The 10,776-nt window shown below is 70.8% G+C and overlaps 1 protein-coding gene across 4 annotated transcripts; it reads left to right on the top strand.

Moving 5' to 3' along the window:
* The first annotated feature begins 631 nt into the window (after window positions 1-631).
* DENND4B (DENN domain containing 4B) lies at window positions 632-10,649 on the top strand. 4 transcript variants are annotated; one of them, XM_055696953.1, is made up of 27 exons: window positions 632-706; window positions 3,032-3,340; window positions 3,421-3,673; window positions 3,767-3,836; window positions 3,995-4,164; window positions 4,248-4,489; window positions 4,594-4,660; window positions 4,743-4,801; window positions 4,891-5,035; window positions 5,127-5,302; window positions 5,408-5,508; window positions 5,585-5,800; window positions 5,876-6,021; window positions 6,099-6,238; window positions 6,316-6,439; window positions 6,558-6,764; window positions 6,853-6,981; window positions 7,065-7,212; window positions 7,297-7,862; window positions 7,937-8,056; window positions 8,152-8,327; window positions 8,874-8,997; window positions 9,086-9,319; window positions 9,409-9,514; window positions 9,587-9,752; window positions 9,837-9,901; window positions 9,996-10,649. In XM_055696953.1, the coding sequence occupies exons 2-27, from the start codon at window positions 3,042-3,044 to the stop codon at window positions 10,139-10,141; spliced, it is 4,395 nt and encodes a 1,464-aa protein (XP_055552928.1). In that variant the 5' UTR covers window positions 632-706; window positions 3,032-3,041; the 3' UTR covers window positions 10,142-10,649. The 4 variants fall into 4 exon arrangements, 3 of the variants coding, with proteins under 3 accessions (XP_055552928.1, XP_055552929.1, XP_055552927.1); XM_055696954.1 differs by lacking the exon at window positions 632-706 and adding an exon at window positions 2,229-2,607; XR_008729924.1 differs by lacking the exon at window positions 632-706 and having other exon boundaries at window positions 2,656-3,340; window positions 9,996-10,217; window positions 10,347-10,648.
* The last annotated feature ends 127 nt before the right edge of the window (window positions 10,650-10,776 follow it).

Here is a 10,776-nt window from a genome sequence, read left to right as displayed (position 1 = left end):
GGGGTCTGGAGGGGTCCTGGAGGGTCCCGGCAGCTTCTGGGGGTGTTGGAGGGGTCCTGGCGGGTCCTGACAGCTTTTGCTGTAGCTGGGGGAGTCTGGAGGGGTCCTGGCAGCTTCTGGGGTGCTGGAGGGGTCCTGGCGGGTCCTGACAGCTTCTGGGGGCGCTGGGGGAGTCTGGAGGGGTCCTGGCAGCTTCTGGGCGTGCTGGAGGGGGGTCTGAAGGGGTGCTGGCAGGTCCTGACAGCTTCTGGGGTTGCTGAGGCGTCCTGGCAGGTCCTGGCAGCTTCTGGGGGTGCTGGGGGGGTCTGGAGGTGTCCTGCAGTGGTCCTGGAGAGTTCTGGCAGCTTCTGGGGGTGCTGGGGGTGTCTGGAGGGGTCCTGGCAGCTTCTGGGCGTTCTGGAGGGGGGTCTGGATGGGTCCTGGAGGGTCCTGACAGCTTCTGGGGGTGTTGGGGGGGGGTCTGGAGGGGTCCTGGAGGGTCCTAGCAGCTTCTGGGGGTGCTGGGGGGGTCCTGGCGGGTCCTGGCAGCCTGTGGGGTGCTGGGGGCTCCCTGCGTGCCCCGGGGACCCCGCGGGGGTGGGGGCGCCCCCCGTGTGCCGGGAGCCCCCCGGGCCGCCAGGGGCCGCTGTGGGCGGCGGCGGGGCCGGGCGGGCGGTAGCGGCCCAGCGGAGCCCAGCGGCGCGGCCCGGCCCGGCCCGGCCCGCAGGTACCGGCGGGGGCGGCCGGGGGGGCCCGGGGGGGCTGCCTGGCTGCAGGGCCCGTGGGGCCGGCTGTGCGGCCGGGGGGGCCGGCTGCAGGGCCTGGGCCGGCTGTAGGGCCTGTGGGGCCGGCTATAGGGCCCGGGCCGCCTATAGGGCCTGTGGGGCCGGGTGTAGGGCCTGTGGGACTGGCCCTGGGCCTGTGGGGCCGCGTGTAGGGCCTGGGCCGCCTGTAGGGCCTGTGGGGCTGGCTATAGGGTCTGTGGGGCCAGCTATTCGGCCTGTGGGGTTGGCTGTAGGTTCTGTGGGGTTGGCTATAGGGCTTGGGCCGCCTGTAGGGCCTGCGCGGCTGAGTATAGGGCCTGGGCTGCCTATAGGGCCTGTGGGGCGGCTATAGGGCCTGTGGGGCCGACTGTAGGGTCTGTGGACTTGGCTATAGGGCCAGGGCCAAGTATAAGGCCTGTGGGGCTGGCTGTAGGGCCTGTGAGATTGTCTATAGGGCCTGGGCTGGCTGTAGGGCCTGTGGGGCTGCCTATAGGGCCTGTGGAGTTGGCTGTAGGGCCTGTGGGGCAGCTATAGGGCCTGTGGGACCAGCTGTAGGGTCTGTGGACTTGGCTGTAGGGCCTGGGCTGGGTATAGGGCCTGTGGGGCGGCTATAGGGCCTGTGAGATTGGCTATAGGGCCTGGGCTGGCTGTGGGGCCGCCTGTAGGGCCTGTGGGGCCAGGAATGTATACAGGGTGTGTAGAGCCAGCTGTGGGGTATTGAGGGCTGGCTGGGGGTGTGTGTAGGGCTGGCTGTGAAGTGTATAGGGCCGCCTGTAGGGGCTGGGGGGGGCTCTGTGGCCAGGCTGACATTTGCTGCCCCCCTACCCAGGTTTCCAGCCTGAGATGGAGGGTGGGGGGTGCTGGAGCCCTGCCGGGCCCGTGGGGTGCAGCGAGCCATGGGGCAGGGGGCACGTGGCAGGCCAGGGTCCCCAGGCACCATGGGGCAGGGGCTGCTGGCGACGTGCTGCTGCCTGGGGACCTCCGGCGCTCCCCTGCCTTTGGGGCGCTGCCATGGGGCAGGCTCGCCCCATAGCCTGCCCAAGGAGTGGGGCGGGGGCACGGATTGCTGCCCACCCGCAGTCACCGCTTCCCCATGGGCAGCCCCGCAGTGGGGCCGGTTCCTGCTCTCAGCACAGCTGGGGGTCAAGTCCTGCCTCCCCCACGGGACCCCGCTGTGGGGCTGCCCACGCTGGGGGTCACCGGGCGGGTCCGTCAGCCAGGCCGCCGCCGTGTCCTGCTGGCTCCCAGTGGGGTGCCCCACTGTGGGGGCCCGGCTGGGAGGACCTTTGAGAGAAGGGAGGTGTCGGGGGGGGGCACGGGGCAGCTTTGGGGACCCCCCCCTGCCCCTGGTTTCTCCCCACCTGAGGCGGGTGGCAGGAAGCTAAACTGGGAGCCGGGGCTACATCTCCGCGGCTTGGCCATCGTCACGTGGTGCTGGGCTAAAAATACCCTTTGGTGGTCACCTGTGGGGCCGGGGTCCCGGGGCTCCAGGCTGGGGGTCCCGGGGGGGATGGGGTCACGCTCCAGCCGCCGCTGTGGGCCTGTCTCTTCCGACACGGGAGATGCTGGCATGGCTCCTGCGGAGCGCATCCCCCCCGGCTCAGGGGGCTTCTGGGGTTATGGGGCCACCGCCGTGACCCTGCGGGGGGTCTGTGTCTGGGGTTGGGACTGGTTCCCTTCCCCCCCCGCAGCCCCGGTGTGGCTGGGGCAGAGCTGGTGTTGCGCCCCGGTGCCCCGTGGAGGGGGTGACGGCCGTGGGGGTGTGACGTGGGTGTTTGTGGCCTTGTCGTCCGCTTCCTTCCCCTTTCCAGCCCGCTCCGCACAGCTCCGGCGGCCTCCGCGGACCCCCCCCTGCGGCGCCCGGGCAAGCTGGGGGTGCTGGGGAGAGGGAGGGGGTGCGTGGGGGGGGAGGGGGCCTGGTTGCCTGCTTGGGGGGCGCAGCCACCCCCCGCGCTGTGCGGTGGGGGTCCTGTCTCAGGGGTGCTGCCCCCAGGGGTGTCCTTCCGCAGCCGCTGTGCTCGGGGTGGGGTGCTGCCCCCCCCCCAAGCTGTGGGGGTCCCCATTGCATCGCCCTGTGCCACACGGCGTGACCGGAAGCCTCCTCCCTTCCCGTCTCTGGCGCTTTTGCCCCGTCAGCTCCGCCGTGCCCCACAGCCGCCCGCTCCGCCGTGGGGCACCCCACGCTGCCAGCCTGCCTGGGGGAAGGAGCTTTCCCTGTTCTGTGGGGCTCCGGGGCCGGCTGTGGGGCAGGGTTGGGGTGTCACCCATCCTGCTGTGTCCCTCCCTAGATGCTGAGCCATGTCGGACGAGAAGCCCCCGCAGCTGGTGGACTACTTCGTGGTGGCTGGCCTGACCGACACGTCGCGGCCACTGGAGGAGGAGAGCCAGCAGCACCGCCCGGCGCGCCCCAGCGAGCCCATCACCGACGTGGCCGTCATCATCCGCTCGCAGGGCGAGGAGGTGCCCCACGGCTTCACCTGCATCGAGACCACCACCTCCGGCCACCCCGTCGACCTCAACGCCGGGCTGCTCAACAACCCCCAGATGTTCATATGCTACAAGCGGGGTCGCGACAAGCCCCCCCTCATCGAGCTGGGGTGAGTCCTGGGGACCGGGGCTGTGGGGGGACGCGCACGAGCTCCCTGGGGGTCCCCCTCACCCCCTCCTCTCCACCCAGGGTGCACTACGAGGGCAAGGACCGCCCGAAGCCGGGCTATAAGATCCTGGACACGACGCCCTACAGCCGTTCAGCCAACCTCAATTCGGGGGGGCCGGGACACCAACGCACCTTCCTGACGTACCGGCGGGCGGCCGAGCCCCACGGCCACAACACGCTGGGGGTCACCGACATCTGCCTCGTCATGCCCAGCAAGGGCGAGAGCACCCCGCACACCTTCTGCCGGGTGGACAAGAACCTCAACACCAGCATGGTGGGTGCCAAACTTCCCCCACTCTGGCTGCTGCTGGGATGCCCCCGCTGCCGTCCGGCCCACGCTGACCCCCCCCCCCCCCTCTCCTTCCAGTGGGGCCCTGCCCTGTTCCTGTGCTACAAGATTGCCATGGCCAAGGCCAACACGCTGGTCTACGAAGCCGGTAGGGTCTCCCGTGGTGATTATGGGGGGGCCAACCCACCGTGGGGTCACTTGGCAGGCTGCTGGGTGCCCACCCAGCCGCTCCCTCCCTCCCTGTCCTCTGCTGGCAGGGGGAGGTGACAAGGTGAGGCTCATCCCTCTGTCTGTCTGTCCGTCCAGGCCTGCTGGGGCGTTATCCCGAGCAGGACAGCGAGTCCTTCCCCCTGCCCGAATCTGTGCCCGTCTTCTGCTTGCCCATGGGGGCCACTATCGAGAGCTGGCCGGCCGACACCAAGTACCCGCTGCCCGTCTTCTCCACCTTTGTGCTGACCGGTGCCTCGGGCGACAAGGCAGGACGGGGGCCTGGGGCCGGCGGAGGGGAGGGGGCTGGGGTTGGGGGATCGATCCTGATCTGATGGCCCGTCCCACGCAGGTGTACGGGGCGGCCATCCAGTTCCACGAGGCGTTCCCCCGGGAGCGGCTGTCGGAGAAGCAGAGCCTGCGCCTGGGGCTGCTGAGCGTGGTGGACCGACGGCCCGTGGCCGGCCGCTCGCTGCAGACCCGCAAGAGCATCTGCGTCCTCTCCCACTGGCCCTTCTTCGATGTCTTCCGCAAGTTCCTCATGTTTATCTACCGCTACTCCATCTCGGGGCCCCACGTGCTGCCCCTTGAGACGTGAGCGCCGGGCGGGGGGGACTTTTGTGTGTGTGGGGGGACACGGGGGACAAGGGGGTGGCCCCCGTTGCCTCCCCCCCGCCGACGGGCCCCTCTGCCTGCAGGCACATCTCGCACTTCATGCACAACGTCCCCTTCCCGTCCCCGCAGCGGCCGCGCATCCTGGTCCAGGTGAGTCATTGTGTGTGTCCCCCTCCCCTCGCCGTCCCCGTGCTGGCTCCCTGCAGCCCACCCTGTCCCCCTGTCCCCCCAGATGTCCCCATATGACAACCTGCTGCTGTGCCGCCCCGTGTCCTCCCCGCTGCCGCTCAGGTAGGGATGGCTGTGGGGTGCTGGGTAGGGGGTCCGGCTCCGGGATGGGGGGCACGTGGGGCAGCTGAGTGACGTCCCTCCCCCCGCAGCGGCGCCAGCTTCCTGACGCTGCTGCAGAACCTCGGCCCTGACAACGCGGTGGCACTGCTGGTGGCCGTGCTGACCGAGCAGAAGCTGCTCATCCACTCCCTGCGCCCCGACGTCCTGACCAGCGTGGGCGAAGCCCTGGTGGCGGTGAGTGCCGGGGAGGGGATGCCGCGGGGGACGCGCCGCGGCGCTGGGGACCCCTGGCCCGCGGCACTGACCGCCCTTGTCCTGTCCCCAGATGATCTTCCCCCTGCGCTGGCAGTGCCCCTACATCCCGCTGTGCCCGCTGGCGCTGGCTGACGTGCTGTGTGCCCCCGTGCCCTTCATTGTAGGCATCCACTCCAGCTACTTCGACCTCTACGAGCCCCCCAGGGACGTCATCTTCGTCGACCTGGACACCAACACCATCTTCCAGTGAGTGACCCCCCCAGGTTTTGGCTGTAGGGAGGGGGGTTTCAGCCCAGAGGGACGCGGGGGGGTTCAGGGCCACCCTCCCCTCGTCCCTCTGTCCCCCCGCAGGAGCGAGGAGCGCAAACTGCTGTCCCCCCGCTCCCTGCCGCGCCGGCCCTGCAAGGTGCTGCTGGCCTCGCTGCACAGCCTCTCCCAGCAGCTGGATGAGAGTGAGTGGGGGTCCGGGGGGGGACCCCGGAGCCGCCTACGCCCCCCACCCCTAACCCTCCCCCCTTTGTTTCGCAGTGTACAGCGGGCCGGGGGAGGAGGCGTCGCTGGAGCTGCTGCTGAGCGATGCGGAGGCGGCGCGGGGCCGGCGGGCGCAGCTGGAGCTGGAGGCGCGAGCGGCTTTCCTGCGCTTCATGGCCTGCGCCCTGCGCGGCTACCGCTCCTTCCTGCGCCCCATCGCCCCCGCGCCCGCCCCGGCCGGCCGCGACGCCGGCAGCCTCTTCGCCCTGCAGGGTGGGTGCTGGGGAAATGGGAGTGGGGGCTGGGGGGGTTGGGCTGGATTGAACCCCCCCTGCCCTGTCCCCTCAGGGTTCCTCAAGTCGCGGGAGCGGGCGTACCACCGGTTCTACGGGCAGCTGCTGCGCACCCAGCTCTTCACCCAGTTCATCGAGGACTGCTCCTTCGCCAGCGACCGAGACCCCTGCCTCGAGTTTTTCGACACCTGTGTGGATAAGGTGGGTCCCACCAGCTCCGCGTCGCGTCCCTGTGTGTCCCCCCCCACCCCCAGTGACACCCTGTGCCCCCTCCCCAGGTGCAGGCGGAGCTGGAGAAGCCGGAGGACAGCCCCCTGATGGAGCTGGACGACCCGCGGGGCGGCGAACACACCGTCTTCATCACCCCCCCCGAGCAGCCGGCGGGTCCTGATGGCACCGAGCTGCCGGCACGATACCGGTGAGACACCCCCCATCATCCCCCAGCCCCACTGCTCCCCGGGTCCCCCCAACTCAGCCTCTACTCATCCCCCCCAGTTACGATGGGTTCCCCACGCTCCGCCCTGAGCTGCTGGAGCCCCCCCGGGACCCGCTGGTGGCCCAGCTGTGCCAGGCCAGGAGCAGTGCCCCCAGCAGCCCAGCCCCGCGCAGGACCAAGCAGGTGAGCGAGGCCAATGCTGTGACGAGTTGGCCGGGCCTCAGCAGGGGGGGGGATGGTGAGGGGCGTGGGATGCCGGCTGCCCACCCCAGCTCCCTCCTCTTCCTCCCCTCGTCCCCAGGAGATGAAGGTGGCCCAGCGCGTGGCCCAGAAGTACTCGTCGGTGCCCGACATGTGGGCCAAGTGCCTGCTGGGGCATTGCTACGGGCTCTGGTTCCTCTACCTGCCCACCCACGTCCGCGCCGCCCCCGCCAAGCTGCGGGCGCTCCAGCTGGCCTATGAGGTCCTGCGCAAGATGGAAGCTCACAAAGTGGTGCTCCCGGATGAGGTAGGTGGCGTTTGGGGCAGGGGGGGCTGCCTAGGGTGGGTGGGGGGACCCCGGCCACCCCTGATTGACGGTGGCTGCCCCCCCCTAGGTCTGCTACCGCATCCTGATGCAGCTCTGCGGGCAGTACGGGGAGCCCGTGCTGTCGGTGCGGGTGCTGCTGGAGATGAAACGCGCCGGCATCGTGCCCAACACCATCACCTACGGCTACTACAACAAGGTGACGGGGAGCACACGTGTGGGGCGGGGGGTCAGGGGGGTCCCCACCGGCCCCTCACCGTGTCGTGCCCCCCCCCGTCGCAGGCGGTGCTGGAGAGCAAGTGGCCGGCGGGCACCCAGAGCGGGCGCCTGCGCTGGGCCAAGCTCCGCAACGTGGTGCTGGGGGCCGCCCAGTTTCGGCAACCCCTGCGGCAGCGGGAACGCCGGGCCGCCGCCACCGCCGCCCCCCCAGGTGGGTGGGGATGGGGGGGTGCGGGGGGGGGGGGCAAGGAGGCCGCTGTGACCCTGCTGACAGCCCCCTCCCTCCCTCCTGCAGGTGGCCGAGCCCCCCCAGCGCCCCGTCCCAGCCTGCAGCGACAGACCACCTGGGCTGGGCGCAGCCTGCGGGACGCCCCCCCGGCCCCCCGGCTGGTGAAGAGCGGCAGCCTCAGCTTCCCCAGCAACACCCACAGCGAGGGGGGCCGGGGAGGGCTGGGGGAGCCCCCAGCCACCCGCCCCCCCCCTCTTCCCGTAGCTCCGGACCCGCTGCCTCCCCGGCTGCGGGGTCCCCCTGGCTCGGCCGACGGGAGCCTGTCGGACATCAGCTTTGCCACGGACGAGAGCGACCGGGCGGACGAGGGGCCGGTGGGCAGCGGGGGGCCGGTGGGGGGCACGCCGCGGCGGGGGCTGGCTGCCAAACTGCAGCAGCTGCTGTCCCCCGGCAAGCGGCCCCCGCTCCGGCCAGCCGCCAGCACCGAGCTCCCCGCCGGAACCCGCGACGCCGCCGACGCCGCCTGCCCGCGCCGGGGGTCCGAGCAGCGGGATGGGGAGCCCCTGCCACGCCGCGGCCCCGCCGAGAGCCTGCTGCGCCCACGGGAGCGCCCCGAATCCACCGCCTCCGAGGTACCCGGCTTCTCTGCGGCCACGGCGGTTGCCCCTGGGCCCGGCCGTGCCGCTGACGCCGCCTGTCCCCCCAGAGCTCCGTCTCGCTGGGCAGCGAGCTGGACCTGTCCGACACCTCGGTGGGCAGCGCCGGCGTCCCCAAGTCCGAGCCACTGGCCGATGGGGCCACCGGGCAGGAGCCGCCTGCCGTGGAGGTGAGTCTGGGTGGGGGGGTGGGGGTCTCCATCCTGCTGTGGCCACCGCCCCGGTTTCTGCCGCCGGGGCTGACGGTGGTGCCGGTGGCGGCCAGGTCCTGCTGTCCAGCTGCTCGCGGTGCCAGGGCTGCGGCGCGCTGGTGTACGACGAGGAGGTGATGGCCGGCTGGACCTCCGACGACTCCAACCTCAACACCACCTGCCCCTTCTGCGGCCGCTCCTTCGTCCCCTTCCTCAGCATCGAGATCCAGGACTTCCAGCTGCCCCCCAGGTGGGACCCCCTGGCCTGCTGGGACCTTGCGCACCCCCCGTGTCCCCCACGAGCAACCCTCCTGTGCCCCAGCCTCCCTGGTGCCCCCAGGTCCCCTCTTCAACTGCCCACCAGTGTCCCCTGTCTTCTCCCTGGGGACAAACCCCAGTGTCCTGCACCCCCTAGGTGTCCCCAGTGCCCCCAGTTACCCTCTTTGCTGCCCACCGGTGTCCCCTGTCCTCTCCCTGGGGACAAACCTAATGTCCCACATATTGTCCAGTGTCCCTGGTGTCCCCAACGTCCCTCCTTGCTGCCAACCGCTGTTCCCCTACCTTCCACCCTCTGGGGGAAAATGCCCATTTCCCGCATCTGTCCTGGTGTCCCCAGTGTCCCTCACCCCCCCACCCCGCACCCGCTGCCTACAGGTGCCCCCCGTCCTCTGGGGGGAACCCCAGTGTCCTCACCCACCATACCCCCCCCCTTCCATCCTCTGGGGAGATCCCCAACATCCTGCATCCTGCCTGGTGCCCCCCCCCCCATTTCCATAACCCCCCCTTTGCTGCACAGCACCGCTGAGGATGGCTCCCTCCCTGCTCCGGCCGCGCAGGGACCGGTGCTCAGCGACCGCCGCCACTGCCTGGCGCTGGATGAGGCCGAGCCGGAGCTCTGCAACGGCTGCCCCGACGCGGCGGTACGGTGCCAGGCATGGAGAAGGGGGGGCCCCGCGTGAGGGTGGGGCGTCCCAACTGGGGGGTGAGTGTGTCCCCCTTCTCCCGCAGGTGCCGCGACGGTTGGAGCGGGTGGCTTTCGCCTACTTGAGCCCCTTGGTGCTGCGGAAAGAGCTGGAAAGTTTGGTGGAGAACGAAGGCGGGGAGTTCCTGGCGCAGCCGGAGCTGGTGGACAGCCACCCCATCATCTACTGGAACCTCGTCTGGTACTTCCAGCGCCTGGGGCTGCCCAGTAACCTCCCCCGCCTCCTCCTGGGCTCCCAGCACGTCGCCCCGGCCCCACAGGTAAGGCAGGAGGGCTCTGGGGTGGGGTGGGGGGTCTCGGGGTGGGGCGGGGGGGTCGCTAACCCGGTACCCACCTGGCTGTCCCACAGGCGCAGCCCCCCGACTCCCCCTGCGTGCGCGTGCGGCTGCTCTGGGACGTCCTGACCCCCGAACCTGACAGCTGCCCCCCGCTTTACATCCTCTGGAGGCTTCACAGTGAGTCGGGGGGCGGTGGGGAGGGGGGGGACCGGAGTGGTGGGGTGGCACTGACCCCTCCCCATCCCGCAGGTAACGTCCCCACGCGGCTGCGGTCATGGCGGCCCCACGGCCACCCCTTCTCGCTGGCCTTCCTGGAGGCCGTGCTGAGCCATGTGGGGCTGAGCGAGGTGCACAAGGCCATCGCGCTCTTCCTCGAGACACTGGCAGCCCCCGGGGGACCCCGGCACCTGCAGAGGTAGGGCTGTGACCCCCCCCCCCCCCCCCACGACCCCCTCCACCAGCCCCCCCATCCCTCCCTCTCACTGCTCTGCCTCCCCAGGAGCATCTACCGGGAAATCCTCTTCCTCACGCTGGCGGCGCTGGGCAGGGACCACATGGACATCGGTACGGGGCGCTCGGGGAGCGGCTGGGGGGGGGGGTCTGGGGGCCCCCCTATAATGCTGATGGCTGGTATGTCTGTGTCCCCCCCTCCTCGCAGCTGCCTTTGACAAGAAGTACAAGTCGGCCTACAACAAGCTGGCTGGGAGCCTGGGGAAGGAGGAGCTGCGGCGGCGGCGAGCGCAGCCCCCCAGCTCCAAAGCCATCGACTGCCGCAAGAGCTTCGGGGCCACGCTCGAGTGCTAGAGGTGCCCCCCCCAGGAACGGGAGGGGGGTCCCAGGCCAGCCCCTCTGCTCCCCAGTCCAGGAGGGGGGGTCCCAGGCCAGCCCCTCTGCTCCCCAGCTCGGGAGGGGGGGGTCCCAGGCCAGCCCCTCTGCTCCCCAGCTTGGGAGGGGGGTCCCAGGCCAGCCCACCCCCTCTGCTCCCCAGCTCGGGTGAGGGGGGTCCCAGGCCAGCCCCTCTGCTCCCCAGTTCCTGGATTGTGTGTGGGGGGAAGCCCCTGCATCGCCCCTGGCTCACAAAGGGTTTTATATGTCAGTGTTAATATATTTTTATTTATTTATTGCCCCCCCTCCCCCCACCTCAGCACCCCCTCCTTGCTTGTGCTGGCAGCTGGGTGAGTGCCGGGACAGCTGGGGGGGGGGGGCGGGGGCTCTATGTATCGCCCCCTCCCCATCCCCCACCACTGCCCCCCATATACCTGCACCTGGGGGTGGGGTGGTGTTGGGGGGTTATGGGGGTGGGGGGGTTTGGGGGACGCCCCCCCCCTCGCACTGTGCAATAGGAGCCCCCTGCCCCAGGGGTCTGTAAATAAAAGCTGCTGCAGTATTTTCCCTGCCGCCTCCCCGGGCGCCTTCTTGGGGGGGAGGGGGGCACCCCC

The sequence above is a fragment of the Falco cherrug genome, chromosome 19 (assembly GCF_023634085.1).
Source record: "Falco cherrug isolate bFalChe1 chromosome 19, bFalChe1.pri, whole genome shotgun sequence".
Taxonomy (NCBI): Eukaryota; Metazoa; Chordata; class Aves; order Falconiformes; family Falconidae; genus Falco; species Falco cherrug.
The sequence above is the reverse complement of the archived record's forward strand: the minus strand, read 5'-3'. Positions and strand labels throughout refer to the sequence as shown.